This window comes from Pangasianodon hypophthalmus, chromosome 10 (assembly GCF_027358585.1).
Source record: "Pangasianodon hypophthalmus isolate fPanHyp1 chromosome 10, fPanHyp1.pri, whole genome shotgun sequence".
Classification (NCBI taxonomy): Eukaryota; Metazoa; Chordata; class Actinopteri; order Siluriformes; family Pangasiidae; genus Pangasianodon; species Pangasianodon hypophthalmus.
This window is the reverse complement of record NC_069719.1, coordinates 3,845,060-3,870,929: the sequence shown is the minus strand read 5'-3', so window position 1 is coordinate 3,870,929 and position 25,870 is coordinate 3,845,060. Positions and strand designations below refer to the sequence as shown.

Below are 25,870 nucleotides of genomic sequence, written 5' to 3'. Positions count from 1 at the left end.
GAGATGTTTTTTGTTTTTTGTGCAAAATGTACCCGCCCACACTACATTCACTCCGAATGAAGTCTATGTATGTGAGCGTGGATCAAAATGACATGATAAAAGCCTGTTGTCCAATGAGCATTAATCTTTCATTCCAGTGAGTACACAAACACCTAACAAACACTAATTGACTTCAAAGGAGTTTTTTTCACACAGGCTGCGCTGTTCACGAGAAAGAGTTTGCGTTTAAGGAACGAACAGCGCGATATTGCAGTGAGACATTTGATTATTTGAGTGAATATTGAATTCCACCAAGATTGATAAATAATATAGACATTAGTAAACATTTCATTGCCGCATTTTAATGAAATTTTAGGGTAAGCTGTGACTTGCCTTGCTGATGGAACTACTGTCAGAGCTGCTGTTATAGAAACGTATAGAAAATTAAACACCTTCTGGCCAATCAGAATGTATAATTCAAGAGCGCTGTGGTATAAACAATGTAGAATTTGACAATTTCCCAAGGCATGAAGCAGTCTACCTCAGAGAAGCGGTTCTTGGCGAGAGTAATGAAGTCTCTATCTCCCTGACAGCATCGATTCAGACCGACGGAGAGGAGCTTCTTCAGAGAGGCCACGATGAGGGAAGTGTGTGTGGAGTAACGCTCATCTTTGCTCCTCTTCACCTTCCTCCTCTCCTCTTCACACTCTCTCTGCAATTTGTTAATATTTGAAATAATGTTAGATTCGGACTATATTCTTGCTTGGTTCATAAACTTTACAGGCTAGAGAGAAAACATTGATACAGTGACCAGTCAGTTATAGGTATAGAATTTAAAAATTTTATTTATTATAGATAGTGCACATCTACAATCAGGTGACAAATTAAAGGAAAAAACATTCTCTCTCTCTCTCTCTCTCTCTCTCTCTCTCTCTCTCTCTCTCTCTCTGTCTCTCTCTCTCTCTCTGTTATGCCGTAGGGGGGCTTTATTTATTTTGCTAGCATGGTTTGGCTTTACTCGTCCCTTTAGAGAGAAGCGTCACTGCAAATCAATCCAAAGTTCTTCTGAAGAATCAACTTTATCCTATAATGAAACTTTTGGTGGGTGTGGTCCCTTCTAGGATGACTCCGCCCCCATCTCCTGGGAACGAGAGGCTACTGAATTGTTTGATGAGGATGAAAATGATGTAAAACCTATGCTATGACCTTCACACTCACCAGATCTCAACCTAATTGAACATCTACAGTATATGAGATTGGTTTTTCTTTTAATTTGTCACCTGTGCGTATGTAAAAGATGATCCAAACTACACAATAACTTAGCATAGCACGTACATTAGAACTTAACGTTGTTTGGGATTAAGAGTTAGGACTGTACAGATTTTTATACTGAAAAAACCCTCACACCTTTGTCATTTGGCTGTTCCTGCTGTTTACCAGGTAGGTCGTGTTGTTGATGTCATTCTGTACTACGAAGTTCTGCTCCTCCCACTTAAAGTTCTACAGCATGAAACAACAAATAGCAATGAGATTATATTCAGGCCCTGATTTGCTAGAAGCTCATGTGGTTAACTACATATGAAAACTTAATAACACCCACAAAAAACAATGCATAAGCTGATTTACTAACAGGGTCTATGAAGGATTGAGTCTTTCCTATAAGCAAAATAGCACATTTTTTATGTTTGCCTTAATGAGTATGCATTTACGGCATTTGGCAGACACCCTTATCCAGAGCAACTTATAACTATCTCATTTATACAACTGAGCAGTTGAGGGTTAAGGGCCTTGCTCAAGGGCCCAGCAGTGGCAGCTTGGTGGTGCTGAGATTTGAATGCTCAACCGTCCAATCAGAAGTCCAGCATCTTAACCACTGAGCTACCATTGCAGTTAGGTGTTTTTCTAACTAAAAGTACTAACTATAGGGTGGAATAAATGCAAACAGGTTAATTTGCACCCATACTGTACTTTAACACAGCCTGAAATCACTTCGGAAAAGCTACTGCATACACGAATTTATACGAATTTATTCATATTAAATTTGTGGAAGCCTGTATCTGCTAGTAAAGTGAAGAAAATAAAACAATTATTTTCTCAGTAAAAAGTTTCACAAAATTGTTACAATAGATTCTCAAAATTATAACAATATTACCATGATAAACTTGGTTTTATATTCGAGATTCACTGCATGTACTTCATTGGCAAGGGCAGTCACAAAAGCCTGTGAAAAGGTTTTCATTCACATACCTTTTTATATTTAATTATATTTATATTTTAGTGTTTTGAAAAGTTTTCCCAACATGCCTCACTGCCTTTCATCTGCATTAACACACTGACACATAATTACACAGTCTCTTTGAGCTCTGAGCTCGCCACATGCAAAACTTTCATTTAAATGTTGCTTTTTTCTCATGTTTGGCACTTGATGTCAATCAGAGTAATTATTCCTTGTAAATCACATTAAACACACCCACAGATTTGTCAGACTGCTACACAAAAATGAATAGAAATCACAGAAATCATGTGCTTAAATAAAGCAAACAAAAAGAATGCAATTTCTTTGACTTATTAGGTTTGGAAATAGCCTTAATGACTTAAATGTTCTTGAAGATTACAGAACTGCACGCCAAATGTCTTAGCAATATGAGCAAAGTTATCTAATATTTCCTACTATCAGATCAAATATAACATTACTTGGCCAGTTTTAGATGCTTTTACTCATTTAAAGTCTTAAACTTTGGCTGCTAATTTTGCTTCTTTCTAGAAATAAAGGCTTAAATAATGATTAAATAAATGATTAATAAATATCTAGAAATAGGTTTAATAATCTTATATTTGATTTATTTTAATCGTACACTAGGAAATGCTGGATACATGTGACTATATTCAAGATATTTTCACTTGATAAGAGGTTGTATTTTGCAATTTAAAGCTCAGCATGTGAAGTAATGTGATTGTAAAAAGCAGCTCACATGAGATTTGGCCCAGAAAGTGAAAACGTCAGCGACCAGAGTGAAGAGTCTCTCAGCATCTGCATTCATCTCCCTCAGCCAGAGTATCCTGATCAGAAAAATAAATATAAAACAGGTAACAACATCGGGTAAAACCATTTCGCTCAGAAAACGAAGGAAAAAAAAAAAAGAATGTAAACATGCCCGTGGACATGTACCAGTTTTTAGAGGCATCTCATGGAGCTGGCGATTATATCACTCCTTTACTCACGCTTACCAGGCTGAAATTCAACATTACTAAAGTAGCTGCACTGTGCATTGTTGTTGAAATGGAGGAAACTGACATGAACCCAAACAAGCTCAATCTGACAAATACAAGCTCTCCATTTTATATATATATATATACAGACAGATACAGATATATAGATTTGCACTAACACACCCAATACGAATGCTGCTTTCACTGATATCAGAAATGCTAACTTGGTCAGTGTGGTCCAACAATAACACCATTCCCAAAGTTATTTACATAAGAAAATAACAGGCCTGAGTCAGTTTTGAAATAATATGCCTATTTTTATGATAGGGCCTTTTCTTCTTATGCTCCAAACTGTGGAACTCACCACCATCTGATCTTAGAGAAGCTCAGTCTTTTAGTATATTTAAATCTTCTCTTAAAACTTATTTCTTTAGGATTGCTTTTACTTGACTACTTTGTTTTTTTTTTATTAATTAATTATTATTACTACTATTACTGTTATTAATAATTGTATTTTATTATTAACTGTTTTTGATACATGTTTATATACTCTTGAGAGTCCTTTTTAAAGGCGCTATATAAAATAAAGTTTATTATTAGTAGTAGTAGTATTATTAGTATTATTATTATGTTCATATTGCCAAAACAATGTGCTATAATATTCTTTATACCACAGTTTTTCTAGTAACAACTTACACTCTGACCATGTACAGTAGACGCCCTGCGTAAATAAAAAAAAACTATGTGTAATTGTTGTTGTTTATTTAACATTTATGGAAGGAGTCTCCAGTGTCAGTGCTTTGTAACAGTCAGAGGTAAAGCTGTAACTTTTCTAACTTTTCTAACGAGACAAGCTGTGTTTTTTGTCTTACTAACTTTCAGGAAAAGTGAGAGAAGTGTTTATCACTGCTATAACAGACAGGATTAACTTCTTTTGTGGACATTCCACAACAGTAAATGGATAAAACATAAAAAATAAAAAATGATTAAAAGTATGATATCATCACATCATTCTTTAATTAATAAAAATTTGTAATTGTTGCGATGTGCTGTTATAGGAAAATAAATCAGCTTTGGTAGAGTAACAGCAGCTCTGCTTGATCACACCATCATGTCATTGATTATTTTCCTCTACCAGAACGCCCCCAAATGTGTTTTCTACATAACGCTTTTTATCTATAATGTGAAATACTACAGCAAAGATTTTCATCCATAGATATCCAGAGCTGTCCATAGAAATATTTATTTAACAGACATATGAAGTATTTAACAGCTTTCTTTCTTTTATTGGTGTCAATTTCATTGCACTGCCTCTTACCTGTGATGCTCGACAAACTGGATGAGAAGGGGATAAAAAGCGTAGATGTCCTGCACCAACACCGCAAACTTCTCCTGCACAGCCAGCTCCATCTCTGCAACATCACCACGCCTCTCCATCTTAATACGCTCCTCCTCCTGCAGCACTGACTCCGCCCTCTTCTTCAGCTTTTCCATCAGAGGCAGGAAGTGACTCGTCAGGAGTCCAGGCTCCGCCTTATGGACCATCGGCTGGACAAAAGCTGCCGAAAAAGAAACTATTTATTCTACAGTGTGTTGTATCTAAAATTTGTCAAAAAAGTTATTTTCTATGAATATTTAAGTTATTTACAATATACTTATCTGTCAAACCAGGTAAGTATATTGTAAATAACTTAAATATGCATATAAAAATAACTTTCTTTGACAGACTTTAAATCAACAGACAATTCAGATTATTTTGGTTCTTTTGCCCGTTATTTCTTATGTGTATATATATATATATATATATATATATATATATATATGTGTGTGTGTGTGTGTGTGTGTGTGTGTGTATGTGTGTGTAATATTGCTATCATGGGAATAATTAAAAAGAAGGATATTACCATTTAGGTGAGAATTTTTCTCACTTGAAATGTGAATAATTATCTGACAAACCAGGTGTGCATATAAAATAAATAAAATTATCAAAATTATCAAAAATGATCAAAATAAAAATTTTATTTTTGTAAATTATTTTTTTCTTTTATTCTTATATTTTGAATGGAATAATATATATATATATATATATATATATATATATATATATATATATATATATATATACATTTTCTCCCCATGAAACTTCATGCCTTTAAGTTTTAATTTCTTAAATACACAATCCATAATATTGTGTATATTGAGATCGTAATAAAAAAATATTGCATATTTAATAATATTTTTAAAAATTTGTATTTAATTATTTATTTTATATTCAATTCCTATTTCATTTTCCAATTTAATCCTAAAAAAATCTAAACAGGTAGTGTTAACATACGCATTCTCACTCACCCGCAATCTGTTTCATCCAGGTGCACTCATGTCTGCCCATGTGGATGTGGATGATGGCGAGGATTTGTCCCAGCAGGGCGTTGGTGTGTGAGGGTGTGAGAGAGGAGCACGACGCCCCCTGCTGCCCCTCAGACCCCTGACTGTCCTCTTCACCCCATCGACACACATAGCTGCACAGCAGAGGAACAGTAACCTCCATGACCCGGGACAGAACGGTGTGGCGAGCTGCTGACTCCGCCTCCAGCACGTCTTCAACTTCTGACAGCGCTTCCTGTAAGGAGGGAAAGGGCCTGGACGAATCCTCGGACACGTCTATTTTTGGCAGAGGAAAATATGGTGTTAGCTATCAATTCAGTGGTTAAACGTGGCCAGCTAACATACCTACCAAGCACTGTGTGCAACTTTCTAGCTAGTGAGAGTTAGCTAATAGTCCAAAAGTATAAGAAAAATATTTAGCTAGCTAGCTATCTGTGTCAGGCAGTACAATCTCTGATACAAGAGTTAACCCTAAATATAATAATCTTACTCATGTTTTATTTGTATCTCAGCTAGGAAGCTAGCAAGTAATTGAAAATCAAATTTTCCACAAAAAGACTGAGGAAAAAGAAGAAAAACGCAAACAATTTTGGCTGGTTGCAAGTCTTTATGTGTGATTTCTAAGTTCTAGTTGGGATGGGAATTTTGCTGAAACATGGAAACCCTTGCCATGAGCTTCTTTGAAAGCTCCACATTAAAGTACAAACCTCACACTTATGCAACTTTTTTTCATTTGTTTCGTCCTGCAGGATCACAGTCCTCATGCACATACCTAGTCTGAAGCTTCCTGGCAAGCTTTTGAAAAAAGATTTTTAAAAATTGCGTACTACTCCGACTGTTTGTATTTGTATTCGTATTCATTTAGGACTCATTATCTGTTTAATCCAAATAATGTGTTCGTATTTGGTTACGTCACTACTCTAAATCCAATCAGATAAATCTTCCCTCCAAAGTCACACCCTTGAAACACACACGCTCATGCTGTCAAGACTAGAGCACTCAGAGTCTCAGGTGACAGAGACCAGAGTTTCTCCTCTGAGAAAATATTTATAAAATGTGAGAAGAAATTTCACCAGATACTCCAAAATCACTGACCACACTTTAAACACAATATTGTGATATTATCAACTGTGATAAAACATTTGATAATTAGTGTCTGTGTGTTTACCCTCTCTCTGTGCATTGCTCATGTAGTCCAGGGAAATCTCGAGGAAACACACAGGGAAGGCAGCTGACAAGGCAGCGAGGCACTCACCCACAAAAGGTCTCTTCCTATGAAAAACATTACAAATATAATAATCATAATACTAATACTACTACTACTACTACTAATAATAATAATAATAACAACAACGACAATAATGCTTAAAGCTGCAAGCAGCATTTTCGGGGGCCAAGCACTCAGACTTGGTGAGCCGCACATTCATGCACTACAATTGTTGCCTAAGCAATCGCAAGAAAGCAGAGCCATAACTTTAGGCAAAGGGATTCAGGAGTGATTTGTATTTTCACTCATGATGTTTATGTTTTGACCACGAACAGTGGTGGAATTCTCTGACTGTAGGAGGAAAGGTGTAGATGAACAAATGGGCAGTAGGGTAGCATTGCTGCTGGAACTGCCGCTACTGCTGTGACCTGTGGAGTTGTCTGTTGCTACTGTGTTTTTTCTCATCAGTCTGGGCCTTTTTTCCCCACTTTGTGCAAGTGTAGACAGGTCTCAATATGATGTGGGCAAAATTTAGTGAAGACTGGACAAAATTTGGAGGAGGAGTAGCAAAAATGGCAGTTAGATGTAAGTATATAAGGCATGCTATTGTTACTTTTGACCAGTAGGTGACACTGGCACAAAATTTATTGCATAGCCTCAGGTCATGGTCCTGAAGATAACTACCATGTTTTGTGTCAGTGCGCAAAGTCATTGCTGAGATACAGCCTCACTTCCTGTTTGGCGGCTTCGATGTCAGATTCATTGGCCCATTACGGCTTTTGATAACTTTTGTGAGAATTACTGGTGATGATTGGACAAAATTTGTTAAAGGAGTAGCGAAAAAATAGTTTTTGACTAAATCCAAGATGGTGGAAAAGCTAATTAGGCGGAAGTGGACTCATCTCAACACAGGGAATCCAGGGATGCCTGGCTTTTAAATTGGACACACAGTTCAAAACTTATGACCATAAATGTACTTCCAAATTAGGCCAAAATTTAACCCGATGGTGGCACTAAAGCGTTGGCAACACTTGGCCCAAATTTGTTCAGAATGTTTCTTAGACCCTCCCCAATCAGTGTGCCAAATTTCACAACTTTTTACCAGACGCTTCTATGGGCTGCCATAGACACCCTAGCCAGAAGCAGAAGGAGCAGAAGAAGAAGAAAAGGTAGAATAACAATAGGGGAAGAAGAAGAAGAAGAAACAAACAAACAAATGACAAAAAATCTAAAATACAGCAGGATCCAAACATCTAAATCCACTTTCACTCTCATTTCATCAATTTAAGAAAAAAACATAAATAATTAATTAAATAAATAAATAAATAAATGAGTGAATTATTGAAATATTTTTTTAAAAAATGGATGTGCTGGATCAAGTGCTATTTTATAAGCTGCTGAATAATGAGGGTGGAAGCGACATTGTTCATTTAAACCAAATTTGTTGTAATTACATTGCTGTCTTCTCATTCACATGTATTAGTCTTTTTATTTTTTTATTTTTAAATTGTCTCTGTCTTTTGTGTGACATCGTCTTACATTTGGCAGCAAAAAAATTATTTCATTCTTCATCTGCATTTTCTACCACTGATTGTTTTTTCGGGTTAAAGGTGGTGGTGTTGATGCTGCTGAGAAACTTCATCTCTGATGCTCCTACTCAAGAAAAATCTGGTGAGATGAATGTGGTGTGAACTACACACAGGATATTTTACTAATCTGAATGGAGAGCCCAGAAAATTGACTTAAGCAGCTGCAGAAACTGAGTCTGAATACACGTAACTTTCCCCATGTTTCAAAAATCTGAATGCAGAGCCCAGGAAAACAGGTACATAACCCAAACATAATCTGAACACTGCTTAATTTCTACATAGGAGACAAATAATTAAATCCAGAGCTTTACCTTTCCATGAAAGTGTTACTGCAAGTGCCGAGAGTGTACAGACTGCCGAGGATCCTGTAACAGGAGGCCTGCACTTCATCCACTGAAAACGATAATAATAAAATTAATTTTAATGTCAATTTAGTGCTAAGTATTCCAATCAACAGCCAACATTCATGCTGCAAATGTGTCTCTCTTATTAAGTGATCAGTAATACAGCAGCAATAAATAAATGTTTTCCATTTCGGAAAACTGTTACAAAGCTCTGACACTGGAGACTCCTTCCATAAATGATAAATAAACCTTCTTACAGCACACTTCACCATCAACAAAAAACAAGTACAAGTCTTTGTGAATTAGCCTATATTACTACTACGTAGTATAGAAACGATGATGTTTTAGAAGGGTGCATTAATACAAATTAATATAACCCTGTAACCTGAAGCTGCACTACTGTCAGAGCTGCTATTACAGAAAATTAATCAACACCTTCTGACCAATCGGATTTGAGACTTTACCGACGTCATGGCATAAATATACATAATGCACTGTAGAGAAATTGAATAAAGTGTAATATATCTGTATAAGGGTTCTTCTGATTGGTTGGACTACAGACTCATAGAACATACAGTAAATTAAAATTCCACACAGAAGTGTGTCAGAAGTCTCCTTCTCTCACAGTGTTTCCCGGATCACAAATCTTCATCTGTTCAACCTGAAATGAGCTTCACAAGAGTCTCGTTCTGTCCAAATCAAATGTAAATCCTGGTTAAATCAGGCCTCAGGAATGTGTCCGATCTGACTGAAATCAGGTGTGTGTCTGAGCCTTTGAAACGTTTGTCCCTTGCTCTCGGACACACTCATTACCATCTCATTTACAAACACACGGACAATTTCCATGCTTTGAATAAATCTGAGCAGCGCTGAATAAATTTCTCTGCTCTCCCAGGCTGGGATTCGGCTCAGCGGTCAGCTCTCGTGGTGGCATGAAGCTTATGGGGGATTTCCCTAGATGCTGTCAGAATGGGTCCATTTGCAATTTTATTTAATAGTGATGTGCAGTGGGGTGCAAAGGGACCGAAATAGGCTTAGTGGGATAAAGTTTGCTTCATCTTCAGTCATCGGTAACTGCTTAATTGAAATTTTGAATCATTATTAAGCGGATTATGTAGATCTGGATAAGGAATATGAGAATTAGTTCATTATTTATATAGGAGGAGTTTCAGTTAAAAAGTAATCTGAGTTAAGTGTGCCTAGTGAGGATTTAATAAAGCACCATTGTCTGACAGTTTGATGTAACTACAATATGTCACACTAAAATGTGTTTTGCGCTGTACATATGCTCAATAAACTATGGAATGTTATTGAGGTCAATATTAAATACATAAATATGACACTACTAATTAATCACTAATATTGTCCCTTTCAAGTCCACAGAATTTACCTCTCAACTCTCTCTTTCACTTGAACTTTAACACACACACGTCCTGTTTGCCAAACATATAATCAGTGTTTTTAGATTCTTTCAGGAATTTTGTGATTTCTTTCTGATTTACAATTTTTTTCATCTTTCTAGCATCAACCTCATTCTCCTTTCCATATTTGACCCAGTTTTTCCTGTATAACTCTGTTTGCAGAATCAATTGACTTTGCTTGTTTCTGGCAACCTCACTGATTTATGATTTGCATTGTTATTAAAGATTTAACTGGCAAATACATCCACTGCCTCCAAATTTGTAACAACATCAGAGGAGGCAGCATCTTAATTGGAGACATTGCTTATCTCAAGGACTGATTTTTTTTATGCATCAAGTTATGAACACCACTTAAAATGAGCTGTATGTGTAGCAGAAGAGTGCTTGGTCAGCTTATCCTTCAAATCATTGGCATGCTTTCTTTACAGCAGAGCACATCAATTTAACAAAAAATCCTGCACCCACATTATAATTTTATGACCATGGGTTAATTAAGTTGTTAATTAAGTTGTTAAGAAGATGCAACATAATAGAATGTACCGGATCAGGTTCTATTGTGTAAGGTTAGGAATACTGAGGGTGGAAGCCATGTAGTTAAATTAAACCAAGTTTGCAGTGATTAATGTGATTAGTACAACTTATTCATGCAGGAATATTTAGGTAATGTACTAGACTCCTCCTAGAGTCCATGTTCTGATGAATCTACACAAAAAAAAAAATCTGGCGACCTAGGAGGGGGGTTTGCTTAATCTGAATGAAGAGTTAAGAAAATTGACTTAAGTAAACAAACAATACTTGCAATTTCCCTGCATAAATATTCACATAACTTTGGGATGCAAGTCACTGACATAAGTTGCCAATTTTGAATATGATTCACAATGAATTCAGTAATCATAATCAATTTATGTGGACATTTAAATGAATGCAAATTTGTTTAAAAAAAAAGTTATGATTGTATAAGATGAGCACAAAGAATGGAGTCATAGGTCATTGCTTTAGTTTTGACTTCATTGATGAAATCCAGCAAAAAAATTTTTTTTAAAAATCCTACCCTGACATGACATACCCATTAGGCTGGCTGAGCTCTGGCAGTGAGCTGTATGTTGAAACAGAGAGGTCAGGACTGGGAGGACTGCAGTAGTAATATAGGTCAACACTTCTCCATCTCCTCGAAACTGTATGACCCCGGGGGTCACGCTGTCCACTGCCAGCTCCAAGTCAACCGCTGCAGCCTCGAAGAATGAGTGCAGAGCTGAACACACACTCTCTGTTGCCATCTTCATTGCTAGACTGTAAAATAAATGTCATTCAAGTCATCTATGTCATATTAGACCATGCTAAACAGTCCCCGCTAGTTTTATTCACCGTTAGCCACATTAGCATTGTAGAGCTATTCATTAGCATTGTGTGAAGTTGTGACAAATTTTTAACATTCAAATGTTCTGAAGAACATATAAAACCTATTGGAAAATGAGTTCATTTGCTTAGGTGAAAACAAGCTGACTAACTACAGTGCCTTGAGTAAGCATTCAGTCTGCCTGAACTTTTCCACATTTTGAATTGTAACTGAGAAGTGAAGTGGAATTAAATCTACATAAAATATCCCGTAATATTGAAGTGGGGGAAAAATAATATAGCCTACAAAATTATTTGCAGATAGAAAAAATAAAATGTATGGCATAAACTAAACTCTGATCATCACCTTGAGAACATTATTTGTACAGTGAAGCATGGTGGTGGTAGCATCATGTTTTGAAGATGCTTTCCATCAGCAGGATTTGAAAAATGATCAGTGTTGAGGGCAAATGGATGGACCCAAATACAGGGCGTTTCTCGAACAAAACATGGTCCAGTCTGCAAAAGACATGAGACTGGGGTGGGGCTTTACCTTCCAACAAGACAGCAATCCTAAGAACCTGAATGTGTTAGAGTTTGAGCAAAATTGAATTTGTGTTAGAGTTTGAGCAAATTTGCTAAGAAGAAAGGACGAAATTAGCAGCATCTGGATGTGCAAAGCTGACAGAGACATATTCTAGCTTGCCTAGCTTAATTACAGCTAAATGTGTTCTATCAAGTATTAATCCAAAGGAGTTTTTTAAATTAATATTTCTGTCACATTCAAAATATTTTGCACCTTCAATATTAGACATATTGAGTAAATGATATGGTACATACACCAGTTAATTCCATTTCAGTTCCTGGTTGTAACACTACAAAATGTGGAAAATGTTCAAGGGGTGAATACTTGTGCAAAGCAATCTATTCTATCATTAATTGTGCAATGAATTATTTATAAGCATTGTGAGATGTTGCTGCAAAGGACACAAGAGACAAAATCTACAGTTACATAAAGGAGATCATGCTACCTGATCCCCGCTAGCCTTGACTCATCATTAGTGTCATTAGCATTTTAGGATGAAGTCAACTACTGTAGGAAGCAAGAATTGTACTGTATAGAGTAGGGCTGCAGAACTCTACTCCTGTATGTCCAGAGCTCAGGACAATTTGGAGATTTCCCATTCTTACACATGGTTGGTAAGTAGCTGGTAAGTTGAATCTGGTATCTGGCAAAAAAATCTAAATATGCACCAGGATAAAGCATTCGAAAACTGTAATTATGCTTTGTGTCCCATCTCTGGTGGCTCCAGAGCCATATCACATGACCCTTATCTCTGGTCACAGTCCTCTGGTTACTAATCACACACAACTGTCTCTGAAGAAATAACAATAACACTTTCGCAATAATACTTCATAAAGTCCCACTCAAACAAGGTTGCCTGTGTGATTCCAAGCACTGGATCAATGTTGCTGTTATTCATGTTCTCTGACCCGTTGCTCATTTGAAGATAAGTTGTCTCTTTAATTGGTTACAAACCCTGTCAAGTGATTAGTTTCTTTACAAGAAGTTTAAGAAAGCCTCCTTTAATGAATCAAACGAAAAGCACAATGCAACAACACAAAAAAGTGACTGACAATGTGGTTGAAAACTGGTTTTCCCTGGTAGTCTAAGCAGGATCCTGGTAGCCTAAGCTGGATACTACTTCCTGTATAAAGTACCCTACCTGCCCACAGGTATAAGTTAGGTTCAGTGACTAGAGCATCATTCCCACACTGAAGCATGGTGCTGGTAGCATCATGTTTTGCAGATGCGTTCCATCAGCAGGATTTGGAACAATGTGACTGACAATGTAGTTGAAAACTTTTTCCATACAGACTGGCAATCTAAGCTGGATACTATTTCCTGTATAAAGGTCCCTACCTGCCTACAGGTATAAGCTAAGCTGAGTGACCATTTTTCCCTCCAGACTGGCAGTCTAAGCTCAATACTGCTTCCTGCTGGGAAGATGTTCAGGCAAGTACAGATAACAGGTAAGTAACTCTATGAATAAGCAGGTAAGTAATAAGGTAAATAAATCTATCAATTCTACGAATTTGCATTATAATAATAAATAAACCAAATTACAAATTAGTGACCCTAAGCTGGACGTGTACATATACTTTCTTAATACAGGCTTATTCTCAAGTCTATACTCAAGACTATAAGCTGGTTAGCACACAGAGTGACAAAGTGACCATTACAGCACCACTTACTTCGCATCCAGAGAGCGTGCCAGGATCTGCAGACAGCTCACCACACATTGAGCATCTTTCTCTAAGAAAATAAAATAAAAATAAATCTTAAAGATAATAACTCAAACCCAGTCCACACTGAGCTATGTACTACACCAGCTATCCTAGATTTAGCACAAAAATTCAAGTTGTACATGTGACTAGCATTCAATAATATCCAAATAAAGCATTAATATGCAATAAAATATGTTCAACATGCACAATCCTGTTACAGTGGACACTAGCTCTAACTGCTGCGTCTGAAAAATATTTTATTATCATAACTGTTTCCTCATACAAACTGGCATATTTGTGTTTGTTTAGCATTTAACCAGTTTAGCTGTCTGACAGGCATTATATGAAGCTAACGCATTAGTTATCTAGCTATCTATGTTATTATCTGTAATTAATTGCAGAAATAATTAATTGCAGAATTAATTAATTGCAGTTCCCATATAAGCATCTGTTTGTCTCCCTCTCTCTCGCTCTCTCTCTCTCTCAAAGTTTTGACAAAAAAATGCAGCTAGTCATGTTACCAAGAAACCACAAAGCATGAACTCCTCTTTTCTGAAGCCTGTCCTGTGTGTGAAAACTGAGAGTCTGTTTCGAAGCACTGGAGACTGACACTGGAGACTCCTTCCATTAACGTTAAATTACCACATCTTCTCAATGTAAAATATGCTTTTGTGTTAAACTGCAATAATAAATTAAAGGCTAAAATACTTAAGTATGAAAGTGAAAATGGAGCAAAGAAAAAGTCATGATGGAAACAAAGCGAAGTGCGTAAGTATGATTCTTTCGTGCCAGCCTCTTACCGAACAGAGAAATCCTGCGTCTGGTGAGAGCTGCCAGCTTACAAAACAAACTGAGGAGGAAAAAAGAAAAAGAAAATGTGGAAGAAGGAAACAAAAGAAGAGGAGATGGACACAGGTTCAAAAGTGTAATGACAGAGAAAGCCATGGGACGTTGGACATGAGAAAGAAGATGCAGATGTATGATCAGCCACACACACACACACACACACACACACACACAAAATTATGTCTGCCATAAAAGTGCTTCATTACCTAGAAACCATCTCTCTCTCTTTATTGGAAGCATGAGCAGTGCTGCTAAGAGAACACATCACATTGGGCAGGAAGTAGAGATGATGATTTTTAAAATACTGATCAATTAAAGGCAATAAAATCTAAAAGGAGAGAGAAAGAGAGAGAGAGAGAGGGAGAGAGAGAGAGAGAGAGGTTTTATAACATTCAGCTGTCATTAGGGCTGCATACTATATCACTTTTATTAACATTATTGGAACCTTGCAACTATAGCTTGGTGTGTGTGTGTGTGTGTGTGTGTGTTTTAGAAGCACTGTGTTTTAGAAGATTTCACTAGATGCTACTGTCATGTTTTTTAGTTTAACCATGAAGCCTGAAACCAAAACACAGAGTGGACTGTATGTACTAACCTTGATGAAGAAACACATCTGTTGATCGTGACACACTTTCTCTGCCTTTCCCATTTTCCCTCTAGCCTGAGCAACCTCTGGAAAGATACACACATACACACACACACACACACACATGTGATTGAAGTGTAGACTTTCAGCTTTATTTTAAGAGGTTCCACAAAAATATGGCATTTACCATTTAGGAATTACAGCCATTTTCAACAAAGTACCTCCATTTTCAGGGGCTCAAAGGTATTTGGACAAAGTGACATAATTGTAAATATAACCATAATTTTAATACTTGGTCAATGACTGCCTGAAGTCTGGAGCCCATGTTCTCAAAACTCAAATTCTGAGTTTCCTCCCTGGAGATGCTTTGCCAGGCCTTCACTGCAGCCACCTTCAGTAGCTGCTTGTTTGTGGGTCTTTCATCAATAAACACCAGTGAGCCCGTTCCATTGGCAGCCATACATGCCCATGCCATAACACTGCCTCCACCATGTTTGACACACGATGTGGTATACTTTGGATCATGAGCTGTTCCTTTCTTTTGCCATACTTTTCTCTTCCCATCATTCTGGTACAAGTTAATGTTGGTTTCATCAGTCCAAAGAATCTTATTCCAGAACATTTGAGGCTTTTGTAGATGTTTTCTGGCAAAGTCTAATCTGGCTTTCCTGTTCTTGAATGTTACCAGTGATTTGCACCTTGTTGTAAACCCTCTGTATTTACATTCATGACGGCGTCTCTTGATTGTAGATTTTGACAATGGTACGCTTACCTTCTCCATAGTATTCATGACTTTTGTTAATGTTGTGAAGGGGTTTTTCTTCACCAAGGAAAGGATTCTACGATCATCCACTTTAGTTGTTTTCCATGGTCTTCCAGGCCTTTCAATGTTTTTGAGCTCACCATTGCTTTCTTTCTTTTTAAGAATGTACCTAACTGTAGATTTGGCCACACCTAAGGTTTTTGCTATCTCTCTTATAGATTTATGTTGTTTTTTCAGCCTAATGATGGCCTCCTTCACTTGCACTGAGATTGGACTTTGGACTTCATATTGGTAGCTCCAGTCGAACAGCTGCCAAATGCCAACTCAATACCTGATATCAACTCCACACCTTTTATCTGCTTCATTTGTCTTGAAGTAATGAGGAAATGGACCGCACCTGGTCAATTAACTTCCTGTCAGTCAATTGTCCAAATACCTTTGAGCCCCTGAATATATATATATATATAAAACCATTCCTGTAGAACTGAGTTTTCAAATTTGAATTTTAGATTCAAATCTGATAAATCTTGTACAGTGTGCCAGCACATAGCACCTTGCAGTATATTAGTGGAATGCTGTAAGGATGACTATTTTTGGATGTGTGAATAAATATAATAGCATCCAGGAGTCCATGTATACCACAGCACTGTTGAATACACGATACTGATTGGTCAGAAGGTGTTGATTAATTGTCTATAGCCGCAGCTCTGACAGTAGTTTACAGCTCTGACAGGTTTACAAAATATTGATGCGCTCTTTTGAATATGTTATCGCTTCTATAGTATCTTACACAGCGCCTTGTAAGACAGATGCTCCACATAAATAGATTAAAAAATATGTTTGATATGGTGACGTTTTTGAGAGGAGATGTTTATTTAGTCTCCAGTGTGAGTGCTTTGTAATCTTCTTCCGACATCTTCAGGACAGATGTGTTTAACATGGAAAGCTGCAATTTTTTTTGCTTTTTTTTCATATTAACTTCAAGAGAGAGAGTGAGAAAGAGAGAGATGCTGGTGAGGGAGCGACTGTTTATAACGGCTATAATGTAAGTGAGAACAGGAACTAACATGTTTTGCAGATGTTCCACAACAAAAAAGTAACTATAAATGAATAAAAAGTACTTGATTAATCAATACAAAATTGCTGTATTGGCAATCGTTGGGAAACTGCTGTGGTATAAGAGGAATAAAATGTGTGTTGTTATCGTAAAATGATCGAATATGGTGTGGTAACATTAACATTAACAGCATGCCCCTAAGTGTTTTATTCCTTACATATTGAAATTGTTTGATTAGATGTGTGTTATGATAAGGTACTATTAAAAGAATATTTGTTTGTTTTTCAGCGATCTCCTCCTTCACCTTGTTGTTGCACATTAGAAAAATATGGTGTGCTCTCACCTTCAGTATTATTTGCGTATAATTCTGCCTTTGTTTCTATAATTTATGAAACATACAGAGGTCAGGGTAGTAGACAGTAGTATAGTGTGTACTTCTCACCCAGCTCCAGCATCTTTTCCTGCGCTTGTTCAGTACAGGAGAGCGCCTGCTGGAGGAGACGGTACGCAAAGCGGCCTGAGATGGAGGGACAATCTGACTCGGTAGGTTTTCTTTCTCTGGAAGACACAAATACACAATTTCACATTTTAATCACAACAAAAGCACAGATAAAGTGGAGTCAAGCCCCTAACTGGAATGGACATGGACTCTATTTTATATATTTATATTCATATTTACTCATTGGGCTTTTCATATTTTAATTTATTAAATTAAATCTTCTCATCTGTTTAGCTCAAAGTGGAACAACAGTAAAATGGATTTTTTTTCCAAAATAGATACATGCATACATAGATAGATAGATAGATAGATAGATAGATATAGATAAAATATAGATATACTTTTTTAGAAACTGTTGCTTTAAATGTCCTAAATCATGCTATAATTAATTAGTCAACACTAATAATTCTGTGAACGTTTACATTTGTACTTATTTTATTTTCTCTGATAGTGTTTGTATTGGTGTTGTTCATGTTCTGTCTTCAGCATAAGTATTTCCACCCTTACCTCCACACGGTGTATCCATTGATGTGGAAGAACTTCAGGACGTCCTGCGCTCTCTCTCGGATTCGGCTCTTCTCTCGGCCACTCAGAGAGTCGTACGGCACCAGCAGTGCGTGACTGCCTCCTCCTGGACACACAACATTATCACACTGTCAGTATCATTACACATGAGGTCCAGAGTCTTTTTAAAGCAATGTTACCTGACTGTGACAAAATTATTAATGCTATGAAAAATGTCCAATTTTAAGATAAAGTACCATAAATACCTGCAACAAGGACAGTTACACAGATGACCATACTATTTAATCTACTTGGAAAAAAAATGTATGGGCTATTCCATGGGTGAAGGGGCATTTGGCATAGTGTAAGTGCTGAATATATGAATAAAAACCTTTAGCCTGTAGTTCCTGGAGTTTTCTCTTGGCCCAGATGTTGTGGTAGTTTTCTGCCAGCTGTTCTGCCATAGCCTGCAGTAAAGAGAAAGGTGTGTGTGTGTGTGTGTGAGAGAGAGAGAGAGAGACTTCTCTTTTTTCTCTCTCACATTCACTGAACTGAAAAATAAATTAGAAAACTGAACTGAACAGACTTACATACTGATCCCAGGTCAGTGTGATGCTGCTGGTGTCTGCGGGTTTGGGACTGAACATAGAGGTTCCTTCAAATGACAGCTGCACGCAGGGAGGAAATAAACAGGATTAATTTCAAATCTATTACTTTAAACCGCATTTGAACTCAGTATGCATTTATGGATGTTTTTTGTGCCATGCATAGTATACAATGCTAGTATTGATTAACTAGATCATTTCACAGTTTCTAGCATCACACAAATGTTTAACTGTCCTTGCCATCACTGCCTCTGGATTGCTCAATGGGGACAAATTATAAATTTGAACTTAAATGTCATATCCAGATTTATGTCTTTGGGACAATGTCCATTGTTAAAAGTGCTATATAAATAAAATTGCATTGAATTGAAATCCAAGAAGAGTTCATTCTAACAGCTCTGTGGGTGATCTGAAGCTCATCACAAAGATATTTCAGATTTTTAAAAAAATTCCTATTTTTAGTTTCATTTAAACATATAGGTAGAATAAATGCCACACTTTTGGCATTTAGTGCTACATTCTCGGTTACTGGAGTATAATGTCAGCAATATCACACATTGTAGTATTTGTTTTCAACATTCTACAGTGTCTCTTCAAACCATTTTCAACAACAGCTGATCATTTAAGGCGTCCCATTAAGGTGTCCCAAACCGCAATCTAGTCTACTAACTGTATGGTTAAATAGCACGGCCTTTAGACATACACACATATACAATTTTTATATACTGTTAAGTGCACTGTTTTTCAATTTGGGATGCGACAGAAAACAATGCAACCATTACAAACATTATCTGTCTTTTTCTGAATTCCAGATTTTCCAGATTTTTTTTTTCATACTCACAGCTCTTGAACTAGCCTGTGAGACTCGCCGTCCTGCTTTGGACTTAAAGTATTGAAATGGAATGGTACCATGTTTGTCACATATAGATGCCTGCAAGCTTAAAGAGACTTTCCTGTGTTGGAAAACTTAGTTACAGCTTTACCTGTGACTGTTACAAAGCACTGACACTGGAGACTCCTTCCATAAATGTTACATAAACATCTATGAGTTCATTAAATCTATGGGTTTATAACTCATGTTTTTTGAAATGATCCATCACCTGGCCAGACTGTGAGATCCTCCTGGATAGGTGATGGAGGTCCCTCGCATCCCCCTCTCTTGACCTCTCAATGGTCCAGCCCAAGACCAGCATGCTTTTCACTGTCTCTTTAATGGCCACTCTGTAGTTTTCTTTATCCTAAAACCCAGAAACATGAGAAAGAAAAATATATGACACTTTAAAAAAAAACAAGGACAACAACATAATCGAACTGAACAGAAAAGAGGATTTTTAGACTTACTTAGGATTTACTGAGCTATGTGTGTGTGTGTGTGTGTGTGTGTGTGTGTGTGTTACACACTCGCTCTGATAAGGCTCTGTAGGGCTTCAGGAGTGGGTGAACTTTAGCACTTTCACACATCTGCTCTCCATGAACCCATCCATTAGCAAACTGCAAACAAACAACATTAAACATGCAGAGTTATAGATTATATAAGGAATAAAACACATGGTGACATGCTGTTATAGGAAAATAATCAACAACACGGTGGTGTAATGAAGCAGAGTTACTCTTCCACCCTGAAGTTGATTATTTTTCTATAATAGCATGTTCTGATGAGTTTTATTCATCACATGCCACAGCGATTTATTAACATTTACAATTTTTATTCATAAAAAAACAACCGTTGTACATTTTATCTGGTTATAGTTACTTCCCTCTTACCTTCTCAAGTGACCACTTCTCATGTGTGTGTTCTGCGTATTTATTCACCACATACTCCAATCCCTCAGGCACTATTACACTGGGGAAAAAAATACAACAACAACAGAAAATTAATCATTATACCAAACGATATAAATCCATTATCTAGTATATAAGAAATAAAACACTTCATGTTGTGATGTTATAGGAAAATAATCAACCAAAGAGAGGTGTTATAAAGCAGCTACTGTTATCACCCCAACAGTGATTATTTTCCTATAACAGCATGTCCCAAACTTTTTATTCCTCTTAAACCAAGCCATTTCCCAAAACTAACCATTTCAAACTATTCTAAAGAAGGACATATCTTTTTTATCCATTTATAGTAACATTTCATGTTGGGGAAGATTTGTGCAACAAGTTATTTCCACTTATAACAGCTACAAATTGTCGTTCCTTCACCAGCCTTTCTTTTCTCTCTATCTATGAAGTTACTAAGGCAAAAAAAACAGCTTGTCATGTCTTTACAAACTTCCTGCACTGACATTGACACTGGAGACTCCTTCCATAAATGTTAAATAAACGTCTCCTTACAGAAAACTTCATGATCAGAATCGAGAATTCAACAGTGCTGTAATATAATTAATACTAATTAAGATGCTATATTGTGTATTTAGGATAGGATAGAAACTGCTGAATAACATGAAGGTCAATCCCATGAGTTCTTACTTGGACGTGTCCAGAGGTTGAGGACAGAAGCGTCCCTCTGAGTCCAGTGAGGAGTGTGTGTCCAGGCCAGATGTGCAGGTGACGTTGACGTGATCAGGAGGAACAGCACCAGACACGCCAACCAGACATCCAACGGACAGCTCAAACAGCTCAGCATCATACGGCTGGAGAAACAAAATTAAAAACAGCAAATGATGGTCGACTTTATATATAGACATGTACCAAAATGTAGGATAGCCATGTGCATATATTACAGTTTTATATATAATTTACAATATTATCCTTTCATGTCTCATTGGGCAGCAATTTAGCAAAAAACAAACCACAGTATTTGGGTCGCACTGTGTGATCTCATCACACAGTCAACGACAAAATTATTGGCACCCTTTTATGCAAAAGTGCCACAATAAAATTAATAATGTGTGCAATTACTGACAATCTAAAAATAAAATTATTACATAAACATAGTACATTTGTTCTCTGCAAATCAAAATTATTGGCACCTCCACAATAAATATTTGGTGCAGTGTTGCCTGGAGAAAAACCAGTACTGTCTCCTCATGTACCGTCTAATGATTTCAGTTGTAGTTCCACTGATGTTTGTTGAAGTTCAGACGCTGTATTTTGTGAGTTTGTGAGTCATTCCTGATGTTGATTTTAAACTTGAAAACAATAATCAACTGTGAAAGTCTGAACTTGTAATCTTTAGGTTAGGTTCTTCTTTCCCTCTATAATCCCATACATCAGATTCCTGGCCACATTCCAACAGGTTTTATTTTTCAATCATGTCCCTGATTGTTTTTAATGGAACATTAACTATTTATGTATTGTTTGTATCCATTACAACCGTTTGTCTCTTTAGTGTTGAAAAGTCCTTCTTTGTCACCATTAAAGCTCTCACATCTTCCCCAAACATTACTACAAAGAATCATTTTGTATATGTATGTATTTTTCTTGGCTTATATTCACTGCTATTTATGTATTTCAATGAAAAACACAATCCACAAGTGTATTGTACAACACTCCTGTCAAGGTTTAGCCCAGTTCCTAAAACAAACCTTTTTGGTCAATGCTCTGAAAACATGCCAAAACAGCTTCCTGGTGAGATGAAGCTCCTCCTCCGAGGCGGAGCCCAAACCACCATGTCCACCAGTCAGGCAGTAGTACTTCCAGTTCTGCTCATAATGATCCATCAGAAGCTGTAGACAAGAGTGTCAAAAAAATTAGAAAAATAAAAGATGGAGTGGTTCTTAAATCTGCAAGAGCTTAAGATAATAATGAAGACCTTAAGTGGCATCTTGGTGTTCTCGGACAGCTGTGGGACGTCAACCGTGAGATTTCGCAGTAGGGGCTGCAACAGGGACGGCTTCAGTTTTCTGTAATATAATATAAATACACACATAAATACACATAAATACACTGACACACAAATAGATCCACACACACACTGATGTCAGGAGTCGAGGTGGTAAAGTAGATCTCCACTCAAATAAAAGTGCAATACTGATCTAAATAAAGTCTCTCATAAAAGTAGAAGTACAGCTTCAAATTCTTTTCTCAATATAAAGTAGGAAAGTATAAACTCTAAAAGCACAAGAAAGATTCAGATAAGAAAGAGACACCACAAAACAAAAAGTTGCTGATGGTAAATTAGTGGCTTTTTTTTTTTTACCAAGAATTTGAGGAACGTTTGAAAACATTAGCTAAGGTTAAATAACAATAGCTCTATTCCTAATCTCTCAAATGTTAGCAAGCATGATAAGAACTCTAACGATACACACTAGATACCGTATTCAGAGTCAGAGACTTAAGTTCAAAAGTTACGACAATATATAAACATATATGAAATATATCTGTAGTAATAATAAATCATAATAATAAAACATAATAAATCACATGATTAAGTTGCTTTTCTGAGCTCTCCATTAAAAAATGCTGACTGAAGAAGGTCAATTTAAGTAAGTGTTGTCTGTAATTTTATTAATAAAAAAATGCTTCACAAGATAAGCATTATGATGCTGTCTCATTCTCATTCTCACTGTCACATTTATTCAAATTTCGATGTCAGGAATTTAGATCAACTCGTTGAAGCCATCTGATGCTATAACGTCGATTTTAGAGAAATGTGGTGGTGTTTGTAGGAAGTAGGGTGTTTTCTTTTGAAATGTTGGAAGTAAATTTATTAGGTGGAAGTAAAAATCAAGATACTTAAGTACAGTATCAAAGTAAATGTAAACAGCGGTACCTGATGTGGAACTACGTAGTGTGACACTAGAACTCACCCACACACAGAAAGCAGGCAGGTCTGGATGGCGTCATGCTGGGCTTTGGTGAGGCTGCTGGCTTTAGAGAGATGGTAGAGTGCTTGTAGGAAGTCTTCCACTGTTCCTGTCCTAAAAAGAGGAAGGCCACATAGCAGCGATGAGCACTTACTCAACAACGGCAGCACGGACCCGCACAAGTATCGGTTCAGAGCCAGCGCCATGTCTGTACCACCCAGTCCGCTCTACAGAGAGATGGAGAAAGAAAGAGAGAGATTATTCCAAATATTGTAGGACACTCCACACACATTTTTTATAACCTCGATTTATAATATTGTGGCTTCAATAAATTGTGTGCACAATTATCTTTTAGTGCATGATATAAAAAAATAAAATGCAAAATAATAGAATGTATTGGATCAAGTGCTATTTTAGAAGCTTATGAATAATGAGTGTGGAAGCCATATTGCAAAATTAAACCAAAACTGCAGTGATTAATGTGCTAATTATACCTAGGACTATTCATATATTCAGCAGTATATTGGCAATATACTAAACTCCTATTAGGTTTATTTCAATGTCTGCCATCTTCTCATTCATATATCATTGTATTAGTCTTTGAGTGCTTTTATGTTACATATTAGTCATATTACTGGGGGCCTCACATTATCCATGCTAACAGCAGCTTGCAGATCTGACAGAAAGCCTTTCTCAAGGAGGTGGAGGAGGAAGTTTTGGTCCTGGACTCCATAGACTCGGTCCAGAAATAGCACCATGGATGCCTTGTGATCTGGACAGAAGCACCTGGACATGTCCGGCTCCATTATGCAACCATCTGAAAGAAACCAAAAAGAATATCCTTTACTGAAGATTCAATTCCTTTTTACACTTATTTTTTCATTATGGTTCCAGTTTATATCACCACACCAACACATAAAAGTCATTATTTATTTTTATCTTTAAAATTTAGCAACCTTTTTAATAATTGAGAAGAAATGACAAAGTAAGTTGATAAATCTCTTTATTGGTATTTAGTTTTTAAGATGCATTGACTTCAATAGCAAAATATGAAGTGCTATTTGGGCCAATATTCCAAGTTCACCCTTTAAATTCACACGCAAGTGCAATCACATGGACCATGCTACATCTTGCACATTCATTAAATGTTCTTAAATTTTCCATTTTTCAGTAACTCTTGAAGTTTAAGTCAATCCAAGTTTTTAAAAAAAAAAAAAAAAACAGCCAAACTGAAAAGCTGGGAACTTTCAGCTCTGAATAAATCAGTTTCACTGATTCATTAGACATTAGACAACATTAAAGGAGCAAATCTTGACCAAAATCAGGATTAGTTACAAATATGACTTAAACTTTTGTAACTAAACAAAGTAATTGACCAGAAGGACTCATTCATCATTCACCAAGCAGGTTCAGCAGGTTTAGTTGAACAAAGTTAGCTATCTGAACATGTCCGTTAACGACAACTCCTCAGTAAGAACATGACCTAGCTACCTAATATTAGCTAGCTAGTTTCTTGATGAAGATTTTAGGCAAGCTACGTAAGTCTGTTAATGCAATATAAATTAGGTAAGTTATAACTAGCAAGCTAAGCATGTTAACTTCTTAATAGCAAGATAACTTCACTGATATGATAACAAGCTAAATAGCTTAGATGAAATGTGTCCTGCAAAGACAGAGCTCCTCAGACCATTATCCCTCCTAATTGGTTGTGGGACATTTGTAACCACAATTGTCTTCTTTTGGCTTGGTAATTTGTCCAAATCTGGCATCTAGTGTGACATAGTGTGACATTTTAGAAACCATATTATGGCAGATTCTTTAAAATCACTATAGTCTCCTGCTATGATTTTGCAACCAGGGTCTATTGCCATAGTGAAAGGAAACTGACGGTGCACCTTTGTCCAGAAAAGGGAGCGGGAAAGGGATGCTGATGACTCCCTCCAGGTCCTCCACAGGGATCAGAGATCTCAAGATGGCCCTTATACGAACAGCTTCACCTTTACCAGCCTCTATCAGCTACACACATACACATATTTAAATAATCAACTTTGATTGTAATATTTTTTTAATATTTTAATTACATTATTTCTATAATGATCACTCACATGCATCTCTGGAGCGCAGCGGCCCAGCAGGTCTATAAGAGCGGAGTAAAAGGTCATGATGGCATGCCCCATGTGGATGACATCATCATCTTCGTCATCAAGAATGTCACTGCATGAGTGAGGAATTAATAAAACCAGTTTGTCAGACAATTAAAAAACATAAGCAGAAAGAAAGAGAGCAAACAGTAACTAACAGTGTGCTACTGGACTTGTAGGCTTTAGAAAAACACTCTCCGCTCTCCTCTTCTGAGATCTTGATGGCTTCCTCCATGGTTGCTAAGAGACCGTTTCCTCCCTCTAATCGGAGGGCGGGGCCAAAGCATTCAGGGCGGCGAATCAGGAGCCGGACGACGACGTATGCGTTCTCTTCCACACTTTCACCTGCACAAGGATAG

At 36.8% G+C, this 25,870-nt stretch overlaps 1 protein-coding gene across 4 annotated transcripts in view; it reads right to left on the bottom strand.

Annotated features, from left to right (window-relative positions):
* ryr2b (ryanodine receptor 2b (cardiac)) overlaps window positions 1-25,870 on the bottom strand; it is an 89,706-nt gene that overhangs the window by 32,321 nt on the left and 31,515 nt on the right. For all 4 annotated transcript variants that reach the window (XM_053237643.1, XM_026944056.3, XM_034307866.2 and 1 more), the window contains exons 44-70: window positions 25,670-25,856; window positions 25,476-25,584; window positions 25,266-25,386; window positions 24,018-24,187; window positions 23,374-23,597; window positions 22,377-22,467; window positions 22,150-22,290; window positions 21,092-21,255; window positions 20,384-20,462; window positions 20,021-20,110; window positions 19,720-19,857; window positions 18,605-18,682; window positions 18,406-18,481; window positions 18,018-18,141; window positions 17,454-17,569; window positions 15,201-15,277; window positions 14,812-14,933; window positions 14,560-14,609; window positions 13,727-13,787; window positions 11,202-11,425; window positions 8,682-8,763; window positions 6,743-6,846; window positions 5,539-5,850; window positions 4,508-4,748; window positions 2,952-3,039; window positions 1,387-1,479; window positions 521-691 (exon numbers count right to left, since the gene is read on the bottom strand). In XM_053237643.1, coding sequence (XP_053093618.1) covers window positions 521-691; window positions 1,387-1,479; window positions 2,952-3,039; window positions 4,508-4,748; window positions 5,539-5,850; window positions 6,743-6,846; window positions 8,682-8,763; window positions 11,202-11,425; window positions 13,727-13,787; window positions 14,560-14,609; window positions 14,812-14,933; window positions 15,201-15,277; window positions 17,454-17,569; window positions 18,018-18,141; window positions 18,406-18,481; window positions 18,605-18,682; window positions 19,720-19,857; window positions 20,021-20,110; window positions 20,384-20,462; window positions 21,092-21,255; window positions 22,150-22,290; window positions 22,377-22,467; window positions 23,374-23,597; window positions 24,018-24,187; window positions 25,266-25,386; window positions 25,476-25,584; window positions 25,670-25,856 — 3,533 coding nt within the window. The remainder of the gene's footprint in view (window positions 1-520; window positions 692-1,386; window positions 1,480-2,951; window positions 3,040-4,507; window positions 4,749-5,538; window positions 5,851-6,742; window positions 6,847-8,681; window positions 8,764-11,201; window positions 11,426-13,726; window positions 13,788-14,559; window positions 14,610-14,811; window positions 14,934-15,200; window positions 15,278-17,453; window positions 17,570-18,017; window positions 18,142-18,405; window positions 18,482-18,604; window positions 18,683-19,719; window positions 19,858-20,020; window positions 20,111-20,383; window positions 20,463-21,091; window positions 21,256-22,149; window positions 22,291-22,376; window positions 22,468-23,373; window positions 23,598-24,017; window positions 24,188-25,265; window positions 25,387-25,475; window positions 25,585-25,669; window positions 25,857-25,870) is intronic.